At 39.1% G+C, this 24,529-nt stretch overlaps 1 protein-coding gene across 1 annotated transcript in view; it reads left to right on the forward strand.

Annotated features, from left to right (window-relative positions):
• Positions 1-4,049: 4,049 nt before the first annotated feature.
• firrm (FIGNL1 interacting regulator of recombination and mitosis) overlaps positions 4,050-24,529 on the forward strand; it is a 46,575-nt gene continuing 26,095 nt past the window's right edge. Inside the window, exons 1-12 of the mRNA XM_052011180.1 lie at positions 4,050-4,499; positions 5,642-5,682; positions 9,458-9,546; positions 10,961-11,065; positions 13,856-13,996; positions 14,750-14,915; positions 15,020-15,104; positions 15,518-15,656; positions 16,366-16,455; positions 17,127-17,191; positions 18,649-18,797; positions 20,089-20,218. Coding sequence (XP_051867140.1) covers positions 4,411-4,499; positions 5,642-5,682; positions 9,458-9,546; positions 10,961-11,065; positions 13,856-13,996; positions 14,750-14,915; positions 15,020-15,104; positions 15,518-15,656; positions 16,366-16,455; positions 17,127-17,191; positions 18,649-18,797; positions 20,089-20,218 — 1,289 coding nt within the window. The 5' untranslated portion in view covers positions 4,050-4,410. The remainder of the gene's footprint in view (positions 4,500-5,641; positions 5,683-9,457; positions 9,547-10,960; positions 11,066-13,855; positions 13,997-14,749; positions 14,916-15,019; positions 15,105-15,517; positions 15,657-16,365; positions 16,456-17,126; positions 17,192-18,648; positions 18,798-20,088; positions 20,219-24,529) is intronic.

A 24,529-nucleotide genomic window follows, 5' to 3' on the forward strand; every position in this document is an offset into this window, starting at 1 on the left:
CTACTGTTGTTTGTAGTGCATGATGGTTGTTTTGAAGGTGGGCAGGCATAGGTTATAAATAGGAAAGTCTGTTCACCTCATCTTATAAAGATATTTGTTGTTGGGACCCTCATGATGAATGTAATGTTTGTAGGATTTTAAATTCAAACTATTTGGCATAATTATAATGTAAGACTCTGATATGAAACATGATTTGTTTGCAGCCAGAACTATGTTCCCCCAAGGAAGTCTGTCTCAAAAATCAGAATGAGTGGAAATCAAACAATAACACTATCACAATGTATGTAAAATATATTTTAAAATAACCTTTCATTTGTTTCCATTTATGATTTCTAATTTCATGAAATACTTTGAACACATTGCTATGGAATATTGGGTGATTTACACAGAAGCTGGAGTAGGCCATTTGGCCCTTTCAGCTTGATCATCCATCTCAATACCATATTGCTACTCTTCCCCCCATCCCCATTGAATCCTTTTGCATCTGGAATTTTCTTACTAAAGTATTCAGTGACTTGACTTCCACAGCCCTCTGTGATAGTGCATTTCACAGGTTCACACCGTCTGAGTGAAGAAATTTTTCATACAGGGCCTAAATTCTTGCCCTGTAACCTTAAACTATGACCCCTTGTTCTCAATGTGCAAGCCAGGGCAAACATCCTCTAAACATTTCATCTGTCCAGCCCTGTCAGAATAAGTTTCAATCAGATCTTCTTTCAATCTTTTAAGGTCTAATGAATATAAACCTAGTTGATTGAATCTCTCCTTGTACAGCAATCCTTCAGCCTGGAAGCAATCCGGTGAACCTTTGCTTTGCTCCCTGTATGGCAGGAATATCCTTAGATAAGGAGATCAAAACTGCACACTCTGGCTCATGACCGCTAGACGTGGAGATGGAGTTCTTGGGATAGTATTGAGCACTGAAGCTTGTGTAGCTGGCAGGAGTGCAGCATATCATAAACTACTTACTGCCCCATCTGCAGAAGAGTCTTCAGTTTCCCACATTGGATTCATGAGGCAATTCAGACACAATGCACTAATAACTTAAGTCAGCTTTCCATTATGATGTTACCAACCTCAACAAGTCATATTTTAGCGTGTTTTAAACTACGGAGTAGCATTTGTTGTAACTGTAGATGGCACACTTACCTCCAATTGAAAGTCCACTTAATTAAATGACATGACTCATGGATATTAACAGAGTCTTTATTCTGTACATCAGTTGCAGTAAATGTGTGGCAACACATACAAATTCTCTTCCCCACCAGTATGACACAAAATAAGCATTCTGATTGCTTGGAATCAAAAGCAATTTTATTTATTTACACTCGACGATTAGCTTCATCTGAAACACAAACCCGACAACAAAAGAAATCTTAAAGTAAACTTCTACTGGCATAATTTTCTCTTGGCTAGGTTACTTTTATCTTTATAAACAACGACTGATCATTTGACTCCAAGAATTAACTATGAATATACATGAGCAGAAATTTTATTGTTTATATGACACCTGGCACACTAGCAACTAAGTGTAATATTGGCCTTTTCAAGTGCAAGGTACATTATGATACCTAGACCCCAATGTTATACTTAAAGAGATTTCATAAACTACAGTTGTATTCCCTTAAATTTAGCAGGTAATGGGATGATTTAATTGAAATTAGAGAAATTGAGAACTCTGGTTCAAAAAGAAAAAGTTCCTTCTAAGGTCAGGGCATCTGGGACCAGGTGGCATAGTCTAAAAATTAAATATAGACTTTTTAGGAGTGAAGTTAGAAAAGGTTTAAAGTTTGGAATTTTATTCCACAAATGCAATTTGATGTTCAGCCAGTTGTTGATCTTACACGACATTTATTAACCAAAAATGTCACGGGATATAAGGTACATAATACAGTGAAATCACATTGGAATGATAGAATATGTTCATGGGTCAAGGTGGTCTACTCTCATTTTCAATGTTTCAGTGTGAAATAAATGCATCTGATCGAACTTGACTGTAGGTTTCCAACTACACTGTACAGCGTTTACAGCTATGGATACCATAGATTCTTGTTTTCTCTGGAAATATCACAAATATCTTATGTAGCTAAAGTGACATGTTTCTAACCCGCCAATACGCACTAAGTACTATTTTACTGTCAGCTTTTTAATTTTGAATATCTTGTTTTAATTTATTCATTCACAGGATATGGCCATCACTAGTAGTGCCAGCATTTATTGTCCATCCCAAATGTATATGAGGGAATTGAGTCAACTACATAGAATGTTGTATTCTTCAAACTAAGGAACCATGCCTTATTGACAAAAGGCTAGAATGCAAGTACAGCAAGTAATTAGGAAAGCTAACGTCATGTTATTGTTTATTGCAAAGGAAATTACAGTAATGCAAATGTGTGGGAGGGGTGATGTTCAAGTCGTATAGGGCACTGATGAGAATACATCCAAGTGCAGTGTTGGTCTCCTTATTTAAGGAAGGATGTAAATGTACTGGAAGCAGTTCAGAGAAGGTTTAATTGATTGATACCTGGAATTGCCTTATGAGGAACAGTTAGACAAGCCAGGTTTGTATTTGCAGGAGCTTAGAAAAGTAAGAGGGGATTTGTTTGAAATGTACAAGAGCTCAAGGGCTCTTGACAGTGTCAATGTGGAGACAATGTTTCCTCTTGTGAGCCAACCTTGAACTAGGGAATCACAATTTAAAATTAAGGAGTCATTTAGGATTCAGATGAGGCAAAATTTCTCACAAAGGTTCATTGGTCTTTGGAACTCTCTTCCTCAGATTTTGAATATTCTTAAGGTAAAAGTAGAGAGATAATAGGTGAAAGGTCATCAGGAATAGGCCAGAATGCAGAGTTGAAGTTACAGTCAAATCAGCCATGATTTTATGAAAAAAGGTGAAAGCTCAAGAGGCCAATTGTCCTATTCCAGCTCCTAATTCATGTGTACCTATATCCATAGGAGCATCTGAATATCTTTTACTGTTCTCAAATTGTTATTTAATCTGCAGGCACATTCATTAGAAGTATATTTCGATAAAACTGAAGGGACTTACATTTTCTTGGGTGCCTTTCACAACCATAGTACCCAAATTGTTTCACAGGCAATTTAGAACTTTAATGATAATATAAAAGTCTAATAACGTAGAAACTAAACCAATAACAAAAACACAGGAAGATTTCAGACAAAGGAAATAAAGTGACAAGATAATCTATTTTAGTGATGATTGAGATTACGCCAATCAGGACACCACAGACAATTACAGGGTTCTTCAGATATCTACCCTACATTATAAATGGGACGTTGGTTTACCAAGGGCTGGGTGACAGAATATTACTCCAAGTGAACATAGAACAGTACAGCACAGAACAGGCCCTTCGGCCCACAACGTTGTGCCGACATAGCTAATCCCTCCATTTTCCTCTCATTCATGTGCCATCGAATTGTCAGATTATTTTACCTGCTTTAAAGTCAACTTCAGAAACTGAGTTCCCAAGACGTAAAGGAAAGTACTATCAACCGAGCAAAACCCAGCATCATTACAGAGATTTCTTCTTTTCATATTGAAATTTACAGAGGCTATTCGGCCTGTCGTACAATACCCAATTAAAATGGAATTAAACAGAGACACTTTACCGACCCTAAACTACCGCCACAGTTAGTTACTGCGTCCTGCGCGACCATAACTTCCTTTCTCTTGCAACCTCCGAGTTCGGCGTGAGAAGTGCCGGAGAGCCCAATACTTTCCCCAAGTCAGAGTCCATGAAGCAACTCACAGACTGTCCTTTACCCTAGGTGTCTAGGCCGAACTTTTTCCAGCAAGCATAACTGTCCTGTTCTTTGTGCCCCCCCCGGGTCAGTTCCCGTCACTGCCGCATCGGTAAAGAGCGGGTAATAACCGGGGAGATTTCAAGGGGGTGACTTTGCACATGCACAAGCCGCAGAAGGCGGCCTTCAATTTACGCACATGCGCACTACGGACGAAGGGTTATCCGTATGCACATGCGCAGTAGGTTTCTTTCGGCGCTGTCATGTCACAAAGGCTTCTGGGATGGAAGTGTTTGACTGCTGGAGAGGGAAGCGCGGCTGCGGAGGGTTGGTTGGATTGTAGGGATGGACCAGGCAGTTACACCTCCATAGCGAAGAGGATTATCTGAACGAGCAGTTATCAAAAAAGCATAGAGATCATGTTGAATTTGATGGCAGGGTAGCCCGTTCCCACAGTGGAGGAAGCCTGTGGTGTAATTGTCGGGTCCTGTTGGCTCCAGGAGCAGGCCCTGTGGACATCAAACTCTGGTCGAAATGTCAGGTGTTTGCCGGCTTAAATTCTGAGCTTCCGCCGAGGAATCCAAATACTTTTTTTTTACCTTTTAGAAAGAAACTGGAGAGTTTTCAAAGTGAGGATTTTTTAGAATGCCCCAGAATTCTTTAATAGAAGAAGTTTGCCAGTGGAACGAGGAGATGTGCAGGAAAAACCTGAACCCAATTCTGCCTGAACTTATCATATCCTTTCACGGTTTCACTTGAAATTTCATAATTTGGATTTGGTGTTACAAAGCTGATAAAGATAACAGCAAACATGTCAGCAAAGCTGGTACAGCAAGACAGTTATATCTGACAATGTTCAATTAAAACAATACGTTGGGTAATGAATTACATGTTTAAGGATTATTTTATCAAAATCTCGACCAGAAATCTGGCTTGCTAGAAGGATTTTGTGGTATAAATTTGCACAGTAACAAGTAGCAGTGATATAATTTTAAACAAGAGAATGAGAATTTAAAGGTTGATGCTTTGTAGGATGGAAGATGAAGTAGGTCAGTAAGAATGGAGTGATGGGTGAATGGACAAGATAGTATACAGCCAAACGTGTCAGATGAGTTCATGCTTCCAGATTCTACGGTTTAAAAGCTGGCAAGGAGTGTGTAAGTGGAAAATGGTGTGAGGTTTTCAGTAGCAGATCTGAGGAAGGAGTGGGATCAAGTGATGTTTTGGAAGTAGAAATTGATAGTCTTTATAATGAAGATGATGTGAGGTTGGAAGCTCAAGACTAGATTGACTTACTTGTTACGCCCGCAAACTTCTGGTGCAACGTGGGATGGGTGGCTAAGTGATCGGATCATGCTGATGGTGATGGCTAGGGTGGAGGAAATTGCTGTAGGAATGAGGTTGGTGATGTTGCTGGACCTGCTCAAGGTGAAAGTCTACAAGTCCAATTTCTAGGTGTACATTTAGCCTATCTGCTTGTCTTCCTTCTACAACTATGTTTGTATCCAGTTGTTCTTGGAGTGGGAGTGCCTCAGCTATCTGAGTTTTGTACATTTTGACTTTGATTGTAAAAAAACAAAAAACATTTTTAGGAATTTGCTGTCCAGAATAATTTTCTGAACATTTTAATTCCATCTTGACAGCACTGGAGTTGAGCTCCATTCAGTTGCAAGTCGATTGGATAAATACCCTTTATGTAGGCTGGTTAAGATGCAGTAATGAATGTATTAGAGGCCGTTTAGATGATTATTCTGCAGAGTAAAGATAATCCCTATCTTACTGAATATCACTGAATATTTTTAAATGATGTAGTTTGTTATAAGTTCTCAGTTTTCATTGATTTAAGTTCAATAGTAATTCTCTTTAACAATATTTACTGTATATACCAATGTAGCGAGAGTGGTAGCAAGCAATTACGTAAGTAATGGCTAAACACATTGGCAGTCTTTGTTTCTTCACTAAAGCACACAAATTATCCACAAGGAGCCTAGAAATGAAGCAATAATTGATTATTATTTTGCACTGAAGCATTATACACCTCTAACTACTTTCACTACTTTTTCTCTATCCCACGAGGCTGTATTAACTTTTTTTCAGATTTTTGCAAATTTGCCTATTCTAGGCAAATGAATGAAAATTTCATCAGTGTCATGCACATGGTTTGTGAATGAGTTCTGTATGGATTGGTACTCTGTTTGTTCATAGAATTGGTGGATAAGGTAGGGGAAAACAATGGTTGTTGGTGGTTGGGAGATTTGGAGACTTGAAAGTAACAGAACAAGCAGTGAAATTATCTAGAACCTGATACACAATTTGCAAAAGTATGCTGATCCTCAGAACTCTTTATAATGATGGTGTGCTCATGAAAACTTGAGTTCCTGGTTTTAAGATTGGTGGTCACTTGATTCCATAAGAGTCAGATGCATCCAAAGTTGCAAAAAGACACCCTTTCACTTTAAAAGAAAAGTTACCACTTGTAAGAGAATATTAAAATATGTTTTAGCTTTATTGCATGGAATATTTGTTTTAAAATAGGTTTTATCTGGGAAGCAATATAACAACATACTCAAGATGTTTTGAAAAGCATATGTTCTACCTTAATGGCCTGGATTTTTGTAGTAGCAGTAACAACTCCCTACATATTACAGAGCAAGTTGATCAGTAACTTATCGGATCTATATATGTGCAGTATTAACATCAGAAAGTTGTTGTCTTAAGTTGTCTTGCTCCTCAATCTTTCTACATCAGTACCTCCTCCGTAGATGTGACATTTAAAAAAAAAAGTGAAGGTGGGAACATTTGGTACTGAAAGAGGTAGCTGAAGAGATTGTGGAGGCATTAGTAGTGATCTTTCAAGAATCACTAGAGTCAGGAATGGTTCCAGAGGACTGGAAAATCGCAAATGCCACTCCACTCTTTAAGAAGGGAGGGAGGCAAAAAACAGGACATTATAGGCTGGTTAGCCTGACTTCAGTAGTTGATAAGATTTTAGAGTCCATTATTAAGGATGAGGTTTCAGCACATGATAAAATAGGCCAAAGTCAGCATGGTTTCCTTAAGGGGAGATGTTGCTTGACAAATCTGTTGGAATTCTTTGAGGCAAGGTTCTTTGAGAAGGCAATTCTTTGGTGGGCAAATTACTGAAGAAGATTCCTAGAGACAGGACTTATGGGAATTTAGAGAAGCATAGGCTGATTAGGGACAGTCAGCATGGCTTTGTGAGGGGCAGGTCGTGCCTCACAAGCCTGATTGAATTCTTTGAGGATGTGACAAAGCACATTGATGAAGGTCGAGCAGTGGATGTGGTGTACATGGATTTTAGTAAGGCATTTGATAAGGTTCCTCATGGAAGGCTTATTCAGAAAGTCAGGAGACATGGGATCCAGGGAAACTTGGCTGTGTGGATTCAGAATTTGCTCACCCGTAGAAGACAGAGGGTGGTGGTAGATGGAACGTATTCTGCCTGGAGGTCAGTGACGAGTGGTGTTCTGCAGAGATCTGTTCTGGGACCCCTGCTCTTTATGAGTTTTATAAATGACTTGGATGAGGATGTGGAAGGGTGGGTTAGTAAGTTTGCTGATGATACAAAGGTTGGTGGTGTTGTGGATAATGTAGAAGGTTGCTGTAGATTACAGCAGGATATTGATAGAATGCAGAGCTGGGCTGAGAAGCGGCAGATGGAGTTCAACCCAGGTAAGTGTGAAGTGATACACTTCGGGAGATCGAATTTGAAGGCAGAATACAAGGTTAATGGCAGGACTCTTAGCAGTGTGGAGGAACAGAGGGACCTTGGGGTCCACGTCCATAGATCCCTCAAGGTTGCCATGCAGGTCAATAGGGTTGTTAAGAAGGCATATGGGGTGTTGGCCTTCATTAGTCGGGGTATTGAGTTCAAGAGCCGCGAGGTGATGTTGCAGCTCTATAGAACTCTGGTCAGACCACACTTGGAGTATTGTGTTCAGTTCTGGTCGCCTCATTATAGAAAGGATGTGCAAGATTTGGAGAGGGTGCAGAGAGATTTACCAGGATGTTGCCTGGATTGGAGAGCATGTCTTATGAGGATAAGTTGAGCGAGCTAGGGCTTTTCTCTTTGGAGAGAAGGAGGATGAGAGCTGACTTGATAGAGGTGTACAAGAAGATAAGAGGCATAGATGGAGTGGACAGTCAGAGACTTTTTCCCAGGGCGACAATGGCTAATATGAGGCGTCATAATTTTAAGGTGATTGGAGGAAGGTATAAGGGGGATGTCAGGGGTAAGTTTTTTACACAGAGTGGTGGGTGCATGGAATGCACTGCTGGCAGAGGTTGTGGGGGCAGATCCATTAGGGACATTTAAGAAACTCTTAGATAGACACATGAATGATAGAAAAATAGGGGGCTATGTGGGAGGGAAGGGTTAGATAGATCTTAGAGCAGGATAAAATGTCAGCACAACATTGTGGGTCGAAGGGCTTGTACTGTGCTGTAGGTTCTATGTTCTGTGTTCTAAGATAGACAGAGGAGTGTCAGTGGATGTTGTTTACTTGGATTTTCAGAAGGCCTTTGACAAGTTGCCGCATGTGAGACTGCTAGACAAGATAGCCCGCAGTATTGCAGCAAAGGTACTAGCATGTATAAAAAAAATTGGCTGATTGGTAGAAGGCAAAGAGTGGGAATAAAGAGGGCCCCATATCTAAGGAGGGATGTGCTGGCATTGGAGAGGGTCCAGAGGAGGTTTACAAGAATGATCCTGGAGATGAAAGGGTTAATGTATGAGGCACGTTCAATGGCACTGGGCCTGTACTTGCTGGAGCTTAGAAGGATGAAGGGGGGATCTCATTGAAACCTACTGACTATTGAAAGGCTTGGATAGAGTGGACGTGGAGAGGATGTTTTCCAGTAGTGGGAGAGTCTAGGACCAGAGGGCACAGCCTCAGAATAAAAGGACGTCCCTTTAGAACAGAGATGAGGAAGAATTTTTTTAGCCAGAGGGTGGTGAATCTGTGGAATTCATTGCCACAGATGGCTGTGGAGGCCAAGTCATTGATATATTTAAAGTGGAGGTTGATAGGTTCTTGATTAGTAAGGGCATCAAAGGTTATGGGAAGAAGGCAGGAGAATGGGGTTGAGGGGGGAAAAATAAAACAGCCATGATTGAATGTTGGAATAGACTCGATAGGCCAAATAGCCTAATTTTGCTCCTATGTCTTATGGTCTTATGGTACATACTGACAAGATAAACCAGAAATAATTTGGACTTGTTCATTCAAGTGTAAGTGAATTTTTAATGCTGTGAGAAAACTATATAGTACTAAACAACTCCTGACAGTTGAAATTTTACTTTTGCAGGAGTTGAGACTTGTTCTTTCAGACTTAAAATCTTGTTGGGAATTATTTTTACTTGTTGGTTAATCTCTCTCTTAATCCAGTTTTCTTCCTTCTCATTATCCTTTGTCTCTTAATCTTATCCTTCCACTACATTGTTTTTGTTATATAATTTTGACATTGAATTAAATCTTCTAACCTATTTCCTGGTTAGGTTTTTCGTGTTACATTTGGTACTCTTTAATTTGGTTGAGAAGATGTGTTATTGCAAATAGATGTTGGAACAAAATTTAGAAAAGTGGAGAAAAATGTATTTGTGAAGGAAAGCAGACCACAGTATTTGCAAACTAAGAACATGTGGCTTTAAATCACTTGATATTCTTTAAAGGAACACTGAAGGTTCTCACAGAGAAGTTCTTGCCCCACATCCGGCTTTCTGAGATAGAACAGACCTTTTCTTCTCAAGTATTGCCCAAGGTATGTAAATTTTCAAGTTTCCATGTATTTTTATTTATCATATTCACTTGTAAAATACGCAAAACTGTGCAATTTTCTTTGAGTTTTCTTAATCATCCTACTATAATACTATTCTATGTGTATCAAGAAGCCGTCCATTAATCTGATTTGACAAAATTTTCCACGGTAGGGCAATTATAATTAAGTTTGATCCTATTTTCATCAAACTTCCATGCCTATCCTTTTTAGCTGGGTTGCTGGCTAGCGATTAGGAGAGGGACCCCAGATACAGGCTAATCATAGTGACTCCTACTCTCTTGCCATGTATCAGGCTGAATTGAACTGGATTGCACGGAGTAGGGGTCAAACCATGGACCTTTCTCTCCATGTGGCTGGCCTACTTATTGGATAGCTTTTGAAGAGGTCAGACAAATGTTTTAATTTCCTTTAATATATTGTGCATTACATTTAAAGAATAATGGTATAATCTTGTAAGATTTATGCTTAATTCAGATTCCATTGACAAGATCGTTATGTTAACAGCGTACCTCATTGATTCAAAGGCTACTCTACAGTTTAATGGCAAAATTGCACTAATGCAAGCAGTTATAGGCCACGAGTTAAATAGGTCACATACCTATTACAGTCACTGCTTTTGATGAAAGGCTCAGCAGTAAGGCTGCGGAACTCTTCAGTGGTTATGTCTCAAGGATATTTCAGTCTTTATTTTTTATCCCTCTTTCTTTCTTAACTGTTTCTCTATTCTGAATTGTTTCTATTTACAATTTTTATCTTAGGTGTCAGCGAACCCTCATGCCAATCACTAATTATATCCACCCTTATTTTGTCCAAATAAATACTTCTAGTTTATGCTGAAGACTTTGGAACTTGCCTCTTCCCATATATCCTGCATGCACATTCTGTTACTTCCCCAGGTAGTTGACCTGACCAGCCTGAGACTCTTAACTTAATGCTGAGTAGCTTCATCACTGGCCCCAGCCCACCAACACCATCCTTCGCAGGCAGTGTCTCCACACTGAGCCATGTGCAATTCATTGCTGAGGGAGTACCAGAGGAGGGCAGGGATTTGCACCAGATTCCTGGCGTCGTACCATGCAGCAACAGGAAGAGAGACGGATTGCGCCAGTTTTTCAACTCCCGGTTTCTTGGTGTGCTAATGTGGAGGATAGGGGTTTGTGCCAGATTCTTGGCACTAACAGTGCAAACCCAAGTGGATGTCTTTTTTCTGAAGTACAGCAGGTTACACATCCGTGAGTGTTTGGACTGGAGGACCAAGTGTTGTAATGAATCAGCACTCTGAGCAGGGTGCTAGTGTCATTCTTTCATAGTTTTTGATGTTTTAGTGATTCTTTTGCTTTCACTAACCATAAATCATTTCCCAGTTGAAAATTCAGAATGGTTTTCTTTGTACTAGGTAATGACATTATTTGACGAGCTTGCAAATGAGTTATCGCAACATACAGGAGGGTTGTCCAGTCAGAACACAGGCCTGCAGGCAGCACTGAGGAACACTATACAGGTATGATCTTTTAGAGTATAAATTGTTCTTTTTGTATTATTAATCTTCTGATAATTGAAAGTAATACTCAAGATGGGAGTGGCTTTGTCACTACACATCAACTACTGACTGGTTGAGTTCACCTCAGGGCATTTGTTTCATTTTCAACTTCTTGTAAACTAATGGATTTATGATCAGGAATAAACTTGAGGATTATCTATGGAATGAATTTTTCGTTAATAGCAGTCAGTGTGGATTTGGAAGGAGTGATTCATCTCAGTTTTGGAGAAACTGACAGCTAATAACATGTGGTAAACCCTGCCCTGTTTTGAACCTAGACATTCAGGAGCGTTTCAAAAAGTATCACACTTAGTTTTGTCAGTTAAATTCAAAACATTTGGGACTAAAATTAAAAAGTTGGAGTGGGTTAAGATAAAGAAAAGAAAGGCAGAAAACAAGTACGGGTGATCCCCACGTTATGGGGAGTTGTGTTCTTAGAAAATGGTCCATATCGCAAGTCACCTGCATCAAAGAAAACTAATTGAAAAAAATACATTTTGTGTTTATTTATTTACATTTTTTCACATAAATTCTGTGAGTGAACTTTATTCTATTTCTCAAATTTTGGCTAGTGATTTGTGAATTCTTTAAGGACAAATTGAGTGAGGTGCCTCAAATTTTGATACTGCATCTGTTACTCTCTAATTACATAAATGTCCTGAATTCAGAAATGCAGTGCAAAAAGGGTCAATGTTTTAGATGTTATCAAATTAGGCGGAGCAGTGGAATTGCAGGAGATAACTTAAACCGCAGATTGAATTGTGCATAATATGTAAAGTGGAGGACATTTGGATATTTGGACAAGCATAGTGTAAGAAAAGAAAAACCAAGGCCACCTATTTTCTGTGAATCCCAGACTTCTTGTACATATTATCTCCTGTGCCTAATCACCATAGAGATCGGCTAAAACAGAGCCAAGAGTGGAATCAATTGTTCTGTACAGCTTGAAACAACTTTATTAAGTTTTAATAAAGTTGGCCTCTCAGAACATTTATTTCAAAAATCCTTTCAGAAATAACTCAATTCAAATAACATTTCAAAAATATGAAAATGAAATTATTGGTTCCTGTAATTATATTTGTTAGCCACAGTAAGCTGATGTGAAATATTAATTATTTTTTGGCTACTGCTTGCCATTCTGCCAGTAGCAGGGGTTGAGCCTTCATGATAGCATGGTTGTGCAGTATAAGCAATATATGAGGCCTGCTCTGTTGAGTACTACAAGGCTCTTCTGGAGGGTTCCATTTGATGTCATGGTACTCATTGTATGCACATTGCACACCAATGTTGAGAGCCATGATCTCGATGCATTTCCTTGGTTGTTCAGGAACTGTCCTTTGGATTGTTTTGTTAGCTCTGATGAAGATTGTATGGTCATTTGATTGGAGACATTCCAACTCTTATCAAGATGCTGGGTATGGAACTATGTGATCTGTTGTGTGGCCACACATCAGCTGTTTGCTGAGGGAATGAAATCTTATCCAATTGTGGCACATCTCTTATTGACATGCTCCAAAAGCAATATGCACACTATCAGTGGAATTTCCTGCACTGTGAAGAAGCCTGTAATCCTTATGACGATAGTTGTTTGTTCTACCTATTGCTTTCTGAGTAGAAAGAATGAAATCAACTTCATGCCACTGAAATAGAATTGGTCGTGGGCTAATCTGTTGACTAATCTGTGCATCTGTCAATTGACAAAATGGTTCTAGTATTGCACTGTGTTTGGAATTGTGTCTGGAGCAGGTGGCAGTTTTCACTATGCATGATCTTATACAAGCACAAATATTTCACACACATTACCCTGTTGAGGATCAGATGGGAAAATTGCTTACTGAATACCCTGGATGGATAGGGTGTCCTGTTGAAATGTCTTTATTTTCTCCTCCCTGCTCCAGCAGCTTTTCCTGCTCAGTATATTTTCTGCTTATTCTCCCAATCATGCTGCAGGGAAACAGGAACAACTGGTTTGTACAAAAGCTTGAAGTCAAGAAAAAGTTCTTCAATGCCTGGTATATCATTCTCTGTAGATTTTAGAAGAACTCTGTTTTTCATAACAAAATGACTAAATACTTGTACAATTATAGCAACAGCCAGTCAAAGTAAATCGGCAACTAACTTGAATATACCTGATGATCAAGCTGGTAATCCAACCGCACATCCAACAAGATTTGATGATGTATTGTGTCTATATTCTGACAAAACATTCAGGCCATGCCAGTTTTATCCAGGTCAAGAAGACTTGCTTAATATTACCGCTTGCATCCTCTTCTTGATCAGCACTTGGTGTTTCATTCTCACTCAGATCAATAGCATGTTAGAGATTACATTGACAATGATGTTAGTCAGTTGAAGAAAAAGATTACAAGTACTTGGCTTGGTTCAGGTTCTCACTGGTCAGGTTAGATTTTGGTTTTGTACCTGAGCTCATCTTTAGTTAATGATCCCTTTAAATAGTTTGGACGTTTGGGGCAACAAAGAGAAGGGAGTTGCTGGGGCTTCCTCCCTGCTGTTAAAGATATATTGAGCTGTGTAATTGTAATATAGGACATTAGCTGGAGTGTTGAGCATCAATTTAGTGCTGGCATCAAATCAGGATTGCACTCTAACTAATTAACATTATGCCTACTCTGGATATGCTCTGACTGTTACTTGAAACTAGGTTTTGTTTAGAAAATTATGTGATCAATCAGCATGTGTACATTATCTTCTGCAAACTTGTTCATATAATTTCTGTTGCTTTTTATGCAGTCCCAGATCCAGATTTTGGAGATTCTGATGAACCTTGTCCAGCATGTGTGTAAGTTTGAGGAAGCTCTAGCTTTGGAAAACGTCCATTCACTATCCTTGGCTGTTTTTCATATCCTCAAGAATACCTTTTGTCACTGCAAGGTGAGATGGATGAAAAACTTCCCTGTATTAACTTTTTATGTTTCTCTTACAGTCATGTCCCTTTCCTTATTTAAGAAGGCAATCTTTGGGGTTCTTGAGATGACAGCAGTAATATCCCTATTGTGTTTCTTTTTTCTTTCCTTCCTCGGGGTGGGGGGGGGGTAATGGGAGGGGAGGGATTTTGTTTTACAGAAAGTACAGTATTGCAGATGCTGAAGATCTATGTAATATTAGAAAATAATGGCAAAACTCAGCCATCTCTATTGAGACAATAACTCTAAAGAAAGGCTTGCACATGTTTTTAATGTATTTGTTCATGGAATATAAACCTCACTGATGTTATTATTCATCCTGATTGCCTCTGACCTGAGGAGGCAATGAAACACATTTGGAACAATACAAATAGATCTTGCTCTTCAAAAACTGCCTATATCACTTGTTCCTCAAAGGAACATTCCTCTCCACATTATTCTTAGTTTCATTCCATTCTTTGATCAGCATAATTATTTTGCAGAAGAAGTAGAAGGGAGGTAAAGTTTCTTTGTATAAGCTGGAGTATTAATATTGCTGTTCAATGTGATTTGTTCAGGTATGTAAAAACGGACTTCAGAACAATCCAGACTGTAGTCAAAGCTGAGTTTCTACCGAGCATCACGAATTCATACTAATAAAATGCCATTAAGTTGATAAGCTACCTACTTGCCCAGAGATGCTTCGCTTTGTTGATGATAATATTCTTTTACCTGTATTTAGGAGAGTGAGACCTTGTACAGTGGTCGCTTGCACTTGGTTGCAGACATATTGCAGTCTTTATTTAAGGAAGCATATTCCCTTCAAAAACAGTTCATGGAATTGCTGGATCGTATAGTTCTGGAATCGGCAACCAGCACTACTGAAGATATTGCATCTATGGTGACAGGTCTGTTCAGAATATTCTGTTTTTGAGTTCAATGTCTGTTATTTCTGTAAGTTTTCTATAATTTATTCTGTAACTACTTATTTCAAAATTCTTCCAATTTCAAGTGGTTCACAGTGTTTTGGAAATTTGTTCAATCATTTCTAAGATGGACCATGCTCTACATGCTAACACGTGGAAGTTCCTTATTAAGTAAGTACAGATTATATTGGTAAATTATTTTCTTTGCCTGCTCCTAATTTTCTGTTCTTCCAGGAAATTAAAGTTAGTATTTTAGGTTATTTTATGAAAGTAATTCTTTTGCCATCCAATTCAAGCTCTGTTTCCAGAAGTGAATGTACTGATTCTTGTGTATTTAAATATTAGCCATTTTTGACAATTGGTGATGGGGGAGGAAAAAGGTGTGTCAGTAACAGGACCATTAGGATTATATAGTGAAAGGCAGCACAACTATTCCACTAGGGAACTCTTTAGAAATAAAAGTGTAGCAGCCTTTCATGAAAATTTTAGAAACTCTTTCACTCAGTTGATTATTGGAGAAAAATGGTTTTAGAGCATAGTTATAAATCAGATTTTGTTTGTAATAGTTTGACATTCTGTTTTAGAATAAGTGTGAAGCACCGGGCATTGCTTGAGAGTAAGCTGCCGCACGATGGACTTGTTGCTGGTCTTTGTGAAGACATTCTCTATTCGTTCAATTCATGCTTGCATTTAGCTGAACAAATGAACCAGTCTGCAGTAGTGGTAATTATTAATTCCATCTTTTTTTAATATAAAGCTGACATTTTGCAGAGCATCATTGTCATCATTAGCAGCATCAGCACATATCTTTAATGACAAGTCATTTATGATGATTTAGGAAGTGCTATCTTCGTATTTTCCAAAATTATGTTCAAATGTACCAATATCTATTGAGGAAAACTACAAATTAAAAATCATTCACTGTTGGACAGCCTTGCACAAAGCCAGTGTTATCTCTGTATGCACTCTTCCTAGCAGGTGTGCTTAATAATCAGCCTTGGAAATCTTTCGTTCTTCCTCCTTCCTATTGTTTTTTTTTTCTTTTTACCATTGGTTAAAAAGTGGTAGAAAACTTCTTTTACCATTGCTGTTATATAGCAATCTGAAACTATGCTACCTAGATGATCTGCAGTGTCTGGATTTATTGAACCTCCTAACTTTGGACAATTTGTCTTGTGTATCTCATGCTCCCTGAATGCTCACTGTTTTGAGATTATTACATTGTTTTATTCAGCACTCCTAATTTGTTCCTAAGATCTTTACATTCCAAGAGATTACTTAAAGTATGTTGTATTGGTAAATTGCTATTGAGATATTCTTTAACTTGAGTCACTGTTCTTAAGGTTGCAATAAATAGCTTTAACTCTTGACCTTAAGTTGATCTGAAAGGATTGAGGTTTATGTTTTATTGAGCATTTGCATTTTTTTCTAGGGAAGTGTTAACAGTACCGATTGCAAACTCTTCCAGAAGACAATGAAGCTGTGCCGTTTTTTTACTAACACACTTGTTCACTATGTAAAGGTAATAAAACCTGTTATTATCAAGACCCATAAAATTTTGTGAACCTATTGCACCATTGTTACTTCAAAGTTTCAGACATTCATTAGTATTCAAGTTTTTAGAAACATCCCAAGTTGTTGAAGGTGCCTTTGCTAAGGGCATGACTTAACCGTCTCTCATGTTTATTTCAAAGGTTTCGTTGGTAGGACTTATTCATTCCACACCCTTCACTCTCCCTCACTCCTCCCCATAAACCTGTTGGTGGGATCACATGTGGAAGATGCAGGGCATTATTGCTGAAGATCTAGTTGTCTCCATTCACTATCTTCTTGTCAGGAACAAAAAATATTTCTGTTACATTCAGTGTAGCTCAGTCCTACGTAGCCTCAGCACCTACCTTTAATGACAAGTCATTTATGATAATTTAGAAAGTGATGTCTTTGTATTTTCTGAAATTATGTTCAAATGTACCAATATCTATCAAAGAAAACCACAAATTAAAAATCATATTTGTATTTAACAGTCTTGATCAATCTTCATCTTCACAGCAAACAATCAAGTTGTTTGCATGATGGTTAAAGTAAAATGCAGATGGTCTATTCTGTTAAATCAACTCTAATTTGTATTTTCATTTATATTATGAATATGGCTTAAATCTTAAATTCTGATTTCTGTTTTATTCTCAATTTTAGGAATTCAATGATTTCCTCTCAACATCTTGTCGCTTATTGCACCACCTTTATCTGCAGATGTACTGGTAAGGCTGCATATTGAGCCGCAGCAAATCTGAGTTTGAAGTTCATTTAATCTAAATTTATAATAATTATAAATTGTGTATTTATGTTAGTTAGCTAATATACATGTCTTCTGAGAATGATTTGTTTGAATCTGGAATGGAATAGGTTGTTTTAATTTACTTTCTCCTTTAGAACATAGAAAAACATAGAACATTACAGCACAGGAACAGGCCCTTGGGTCTATGATGTCTGTGCTGAGCATGATGCAAAATTAAATTAAACCCTTCTGCTACCACATTATACATATCCCTCTAGTCCCTGCAGATTTATGTGCCTATCTAAAAGCCTCTTGAATGCCACTATCGTATCTGCTTCCACTATCACCCCTGGCAGTGCATTCCAGGCACCTAGCACTCTCTGTGTAAAACAAAAAATTTGCTCCACGCATCCCTTTTAAACTTTTTCCCCCTCTCACCTTAAAGCAATGCCCTTTTGTCTTCTACATTTCTACCTTGGGATAAAGATTCTGGCTGTCTAAGCCTCTCATAATTTTATAAACTACTATAAAGTCTCCCCTCAGCCTCTGATGCTCCAGAGAAAACAGTCCAAGTTTGTCCAACTTCTCCTTACAGTTAATACCCTCTAATCCAGGCAACATCCTGGTAAACTTCTTCTGAACCATCTCCAAAGCCTCCACATCCTTCCTGCCATGGGGCAACCAGAACTGCATGCTATACTCCAAGTGTGGCCAAACCAAAGTTTTATACAACTGCAACATGACCTTCTGACTCATGTACTCTGTGCCCCTAGCAATGAAGGCAAGCATGCCATATGCCTTCTTTACCACAAACTACTTGCGTGGCCACTTTCAAGGAGGTATGGACTTAGACCCCAAGACCCTCCTGTACATCAGTGCCATTAAGGGTCATGCCATTGACTGTATACTTTCCCCTTAAATTTGACCTTTGCTTTTTCTATTCCTTTAACTGTTGAAGTGGCAGTACAGGCACAAGTTTATTGAATGTAAGAAGGCTACCTGGTCATGGAGGGAATTGGAGCTGAATCTTCACATGTTCTCTCTTAGCATACAATTATCAGGCTCTTTGTTCATACTTAAAGTTGCAATATCTTGTATTGTGTAACTTGCAATGAATGTTTAGGAATTCTGATATTCTTTCATTCTAATGATTCCCTTTCAATTAACTTGCTGTTCTGGTCTAGGCATTTGAGAGAAAACACTGAATTTTTTCTTTTGGGTGGGCGAGACATACCGGGTATCTTTTGTGCACTTTCCAGTAGTAGTTTTGTTGAACTGAAATAAGCTGGGAACAGTTTTTCCAACACTTGTTTGGGGACTGGAGCAGTAAGAATGCAAGAAAATAAATATTTTAATGAAAGGAAGGTGAAAATATAAATTTAAAATGTGGTAACTTTAGTTTGTATTGGAATAATTTAACTTCTTAAACTTTTTCTGCAGTAAATTTCCTCCTAGTTTATATGCACCAGTTTTGCCAGATGGATCTTATGAGCAGATTGCTTGCATTGTTCCAGTTGCACTGGATGCTCTTGTCTCGCAGTTGATGTCCTACAGGCCCTTTGTGGAGATAGTGTTACTAGATAATCTGGGTGAGTCCAAAGAGTTTTGGTCTAACATGGATTTAATCTCCTTTAACAACTAGCCCGGGTTAGGTTGAATACTGAGTTGAATCAACATCTTACAGTTTTCAGTTAAACTTGGCCTGTCGTAATGTGTATGATTTGCTTAACAGTTTTCCCTTCAATGAAGGAAAGCCTCAATCACAGCTACATAACAGGAGCTGCCGATGAAAATGTCAATGAAACCTACCAACTATCTTCTCCTATCAGTGGAGGTCAGGGGAAATGTAATTTCCGAGACATCTGTCTGACTATAGCTATACGGCTGATTTGTACTATTTCAGAACAATTGGTCTTGAACCTAGCCCATTGATATCTTTATATAAATAAGATGCTTTCAAGCTCTATGATTTCAAAAATGTGCATAATAAATGATAAGAAACATTCAAATTTGAGTAATCCTGAAGTCCTTAGCTATTAATTATAACTGATGCTTAACTAGAAAATTAATAGTTCATTTTCTTCTGACACTTTTTTGGAAATGATTTTGGAAGTTGCAGTCGAGTAGAAATAAGGTCTTTGGGTTTCTGATTCCATTGTGTTGAAGGTACCTTTTGTACAAATGAGAAGCAGGCAGTGAAAGTCTCGACAGTTGTGCAGTGACAGTGGATTCTAATACTTGTGCCATTTAATAATGTCTGCTGTATTTAATCTATGAATAACCCAATAAATTGAAATCATTGTACTTTGTTGTCACTGTTTTCTCATAACATTTTGAGTACAATATGTACTTTCTTTTGACCTTGGTGTAGGCCTCTGGGCTCAGTCTTCTGTAAGGAATCTGCCTCCAGCTGATTCGCATGGCTCAAAGCATAGCACAAAGCCTCTGAGCATAACTAACAGGCTTAGCATCTCTGGATTGCCTGACCAGCAGATGAGGCCCTACCCACAGGCATACCAGTTATTAACGTTATCATTGAGAGTAACTGTTATCTGAATGTCAAATTATTTTAAAAAAATACCATTTAAAATATTTCAAAAATTAAAACATTAAAAGGTAGAACATAATGAAAAATGATTAATTACATTTAAATCAATTCAGTTATATCAAATAAAATGGAAATTATCCTTCTGTCTGCAGTGTTTCTTGCCTTTGAGATCAGTGGGTCTGCTGCAACTTCACTACATTAAGCTGGCACAGGTTTAGCCTGAGTGCTGGGAAAACTGCAGAAGTTTGTGCTACAGCCTGTTGTATTTGCTTCAGCCACTTATTATTTTGTTGATGAAATTTTGCTAAATATATGTTTTATTTCATGTTAAGATTTCTGTTCCGAGCTGGCCTTTCCACAATGTTTACTATTGATTAACATCATGGACAAGCTTCCTTCGCAGTCTGAGGAGGTTCAAAACCTCTGGTGTTCCGGTAGCCAGTTTTCAGAGGAAAAGCCAAGGTGAGTCTACTACTGGACAAATAATATAAAACAAATAAACTTGGCAGCTTAGTTGCACCAGGAAATGCAGGCAATCACAAATAGTACTTGCATACCTTTGTAAAATGCTTTATTAATAGATGCATTGAACACGGTTTCCTCCCACATTCTGGGGACGTGCGGGTTGGGAAATTGTGGGCATGCTGTGTTGGCGCTGGGGACGTGGCGGCAATTGTGGGCTGCCCCCAGAGCACTCTGCGCAAATAGATGCATTTCACTGTGTGTTTCAATGTACATGTGACCAATAAAGATATCTTAAGATCTTAATCTTAAAAGAAGGAAATAACATAAGAATGTAAGAAATAGGGATGTGCTATTTTACCCTTTGGGCCTTGTCACTATTTAACAAGTTGATTGGCTCAATACCAATTTCCTGCCCTATTCCTTTATCCCTTGATATCTCTAATATCGAAAAGTCTATTGGTCTCAGTTTTGAATAGAATCAGTGACAGAGTCACCTGTGGTAGGGAATTCCAAATATTCACCACCCTTTGGGTGAAGAAATCGCTTCATTTGGGTCCTAAATATCTCTTGAGACTGACATCTGATCCTAAACTCCTTATTCAGGGAAACATCCTCCCTCTCAAAGTATTGTATGTTGCAGTGAGGTTACCTCTTATTGTTCTAAACTTGAGAACAGTGACCCAGATTATGCTATGTCTCCACGTATGATTTAGCAGTTTGGTGACTTTCACTGCATTCTCTCCATGGCAAGTTTTTCCTATTTCATGTAAGGAGACCAAATTGTATATAGTACTCCAGAAGTGGCCTCCGAAGGTCCTATATAATTAATGTAAGAATCTTTTACTTAAATCCTCTATCAAGAAAGACCAATGTAGCATTTGCTTTCCTAACTGCCTGCTGCACATTAGTTTTTTGTGACTTGTGTACAAGGACATCCAGATCCCTTTGAGCAGCAATTCTTCAGATTTCTCGCACCTTTGGAAAATTTATTCAGCAATTGTTCTTTTTTGTCTACTAAAGTGGATAACCTCACATTTTTCCTAATTGTACTCCATCTGTCATGATGCCTACTCATTTAGCTCAGAGTCATAGAGCACTATGGCCTATCTAGTCCATGCCGACCTGATCTTCTGCCTAGTCCCATTTACCTGCACCTGGACCATAGCTGTCCATACTTCTCTCATCCATGCACCTGTCCAAACTTCTTAAATGTTACAATTGAACCCACATCCACCACTTCCGCTGGCAGCTCATTCCACACTCTCATCACTCTCTGAGTGAAGTAGTTTCCCCCTCGGATTCCCCTTAAATATTTCACCTTTTCTGCTAAACCTATGACCTCTAGTTCTAGTCCCACCCAACCTGAGGGGGAAAGAAGCCTGCATGCATTCACCCTGTCTATACCCCTCATAATTTTGTATAATTCTATAACCTGGTTGAGTTTTTTGACAAGATGACGAGAGCGATTGATGAAGGCAGAGCTGTGGGTGTCATTTATATGGACTTTAGTAAGGCATTTGACGAGGTCCCACGTAATAGGTTAACCAAGAAAGTTCGGATGCATAGCGTCAGTGGAAAATTGCCTGTGTGGATCCAGAACTGGCTTGCCTGTAGAAGACAGAGGGTGGTGGTTGAAGGGACTTACTTGGGCCGGAGGCCTGTGAGTAGTGGTGTTCTGCAGGGATCTGTACTGGGACCTCTGCTGTTTGTGACGTACATAAATGACCTGGATGAGTATGTTGATGGGTGGTTAGTAAGTTTGCAGACGATACCAAGATTGATGGAGTTGTGAATAGTGTAGATGACTGGCAACAGATACAGCATAATATAGATCAGTTGCAGACGTGGGCAGAGAAATGGCAGATGGAGTTTAACCTGGATAAATGTGAGGTGTTGCACCTTGGTAGGACTAATGTCAAGAGGCAGTACACTCTTAAGGGCAAGACCCTTAACAGTGTTGAAGAGCAGAGACCTTGGGGTGCAAATTCACGGCTCACTAAAAGTGGCTACACAGGTAGATAGGGTGGTTAAGAAGGCTTATGGAATGCTTGCTTTCATTAATCAAGATATTGAGTATAGGAGTCAAGAAGTTATGATTCATCTCTGTAGAACTCTGGTTAGGCTGCATTTAGAGCATTGTGTGCAATTCTGGTCACTTCACTATAGGAAGGATGTTGAGGCTTTAGAGAGGGTGCAGATGAGGTTTACCAGGATGCTGCCTGGATTAGAGGGCATGTGCTATCAGGAGAGGCTGGACAAACTTGGGCTCTTTTCTCTGGAGTGTTGGAGGCTGAGGGGTGATCTGTTGGAAGTGTATAAACTTATGAGGGGCATAGATATGGTGAACAAGCAATATTTTTTTCCCATTATTGAGTGATCCAATGCCAGAGGGTATGTATTTAACGTGAGAGGGGGTAGATTCAGAAGAGACGTGAGGGGTATGTTTTTTACTGAGTGGTGGATGCCTGGAATGTGTTGCCTGATAGGGTGGTGGAGGCAAATTCATTGGGGGCTTTTAAGAGGGTCTTGGATGGGCACATGAATGCGAGGAAAATGGAGGGATATGGGTATTCTGTAGGTAGGAGGGATTAGCTATGTTGGTACAACATTGTGTGCCGAAGGGCCTGTTCTGTGCTGTACTATTCTATGTTCTATGTTCTAACATATTGGATGCTGTGTAATGTCATTAGTGGACCGAACACACTTCAGTCACACAGTGGATGAATGTGTTATGCAGGTGATATTGAATTATTATACAAAGTGCTGGCTATCATATCTGCTGATCTTCACTCAACATCCGCTCTGCTTGCTAACATTTAAGATTGGATCCTGAATTGAAGCCATGCTGCTGAATGGAAAGCCTATTAACTTTAAATTTGACTGGCCATTGATTAGTTGGTGACCTCCACTAAAGGAAGGCTACTTGCATGTCATTAACAGTGCTAAATGGAATTATATTGCTGAGCATTTACTTAGTCATAAGGTTATACAGCAGGGAAATGGGCCCTTTGGCATAACTCCTCTATGCAGACCAAGATGCCGATCTAAGCTAGTCCCATTTGTCTTCCTTTGGCCAATATCCCTCCAACCCTTTCCTATCCGTGTACCTGTCCAAACACCACCTGCCTCTGTGTGGGGGGAAAAAAAATTGTCCCTCAGATCCTATTTAAATCTTTCCCCTCTCTCCTTAAAGTTATGTCCTCTAGTTTTAGAGTCCCCTACCCTAGGGGTTGAGAAAAAGACTGTGACCATCTGCCCTATCTATGCCCCTCATGATTTTGTATATCTCTATAAAATCACCCCTCAGCTTCCTTTGCTTCAGGGAAAACAGTCCCAGCTGATTCAATCCCTCCTTCTAACATAAACCCTCCAGTCCCAGCAATATCCTTGTGAATATTTTGTTAATCACATCCTTCCTATTGCGTGGTGACTAGAACCGCATGCAATACTCCAAGTGTGGTCTAACTAACATTTTATACAACTATATCATGACGTCCTATCTCTTGTACTGAGTGCCCCATCAGATGAAGGCAAATGTGTCAGTGCCTGTGTCGCCACTTTCAGGGAACTGTATATTTGTACCCCTCGGTTTCTCTTTTCAGCAACGCTCCCAAGGGCCCTGCCATTCATTATGTATGTCCTGTCCTGGCTTAACTTCCCAAAATGCATCACTGCACTTGTCTAAGTTAAATTTCATTTGCTATTCCCTTGCCCTCTTTCCCAATTGATCAATATCCCATTATAACTCCAGACAACTTTCCTTATTGTCCACTTTACCACCAATTTAGATGTCATCCGCAAACCTACTAATGATGCCACCTGCATTCTCATCCAAATCTTTAATATTTATGGCAAACAATGGGGGACTGACCCCTGCAGCACACCACTGGTCATAGGCCTCCAATCTGAACAGCAATCCTACACTACCATATTCTGACTCCTACCAAGCCAATTTTGTCTCCAATTTGCTAACACACCCTGGATCTCGTGTTGTAATCTTGTGGACCAGCCTATTATACAGGACCTTGTCAAAGGCCTTGCTAAAGTCCATGTAGACATCTATCGTCCCACCCTCGTCAATCTTCTCTGTCACCTTTACGTAAAACTTGATCAAGTTTGTGAGATGTGATTTCCCACTCTCAAAGCCATGCTGGCTATCCCTATTCAGTCCTTGCCTTTACAAATGCAAATAAATCCTATCTCTCAGACTCCTCTCCAGCAACTTTTCTGTTGTAAGGCTCACCACTCTGTAGTTCCCTGACTTGCCTTCGTAGCCCTTCTTAACTAAAGGTACAACATTAGCCATCC

Source organism: Pristis pectinata, chromosome 3 (assembly GCF_009764475.1).
Source record: "Pristis pectinata isolate sPriPec2 chromosome 3, sPriPec2.1.pri, whole genome shotgun sequence".
In the NCBI taxonomy this organism is placed as follows: domain Eukaryota; kingdom Metazoa; phylum Chordata; class Chondrichthyes; order Rhinopristiformes; family Pristidae; genus Pristis; species Pristis pectinata.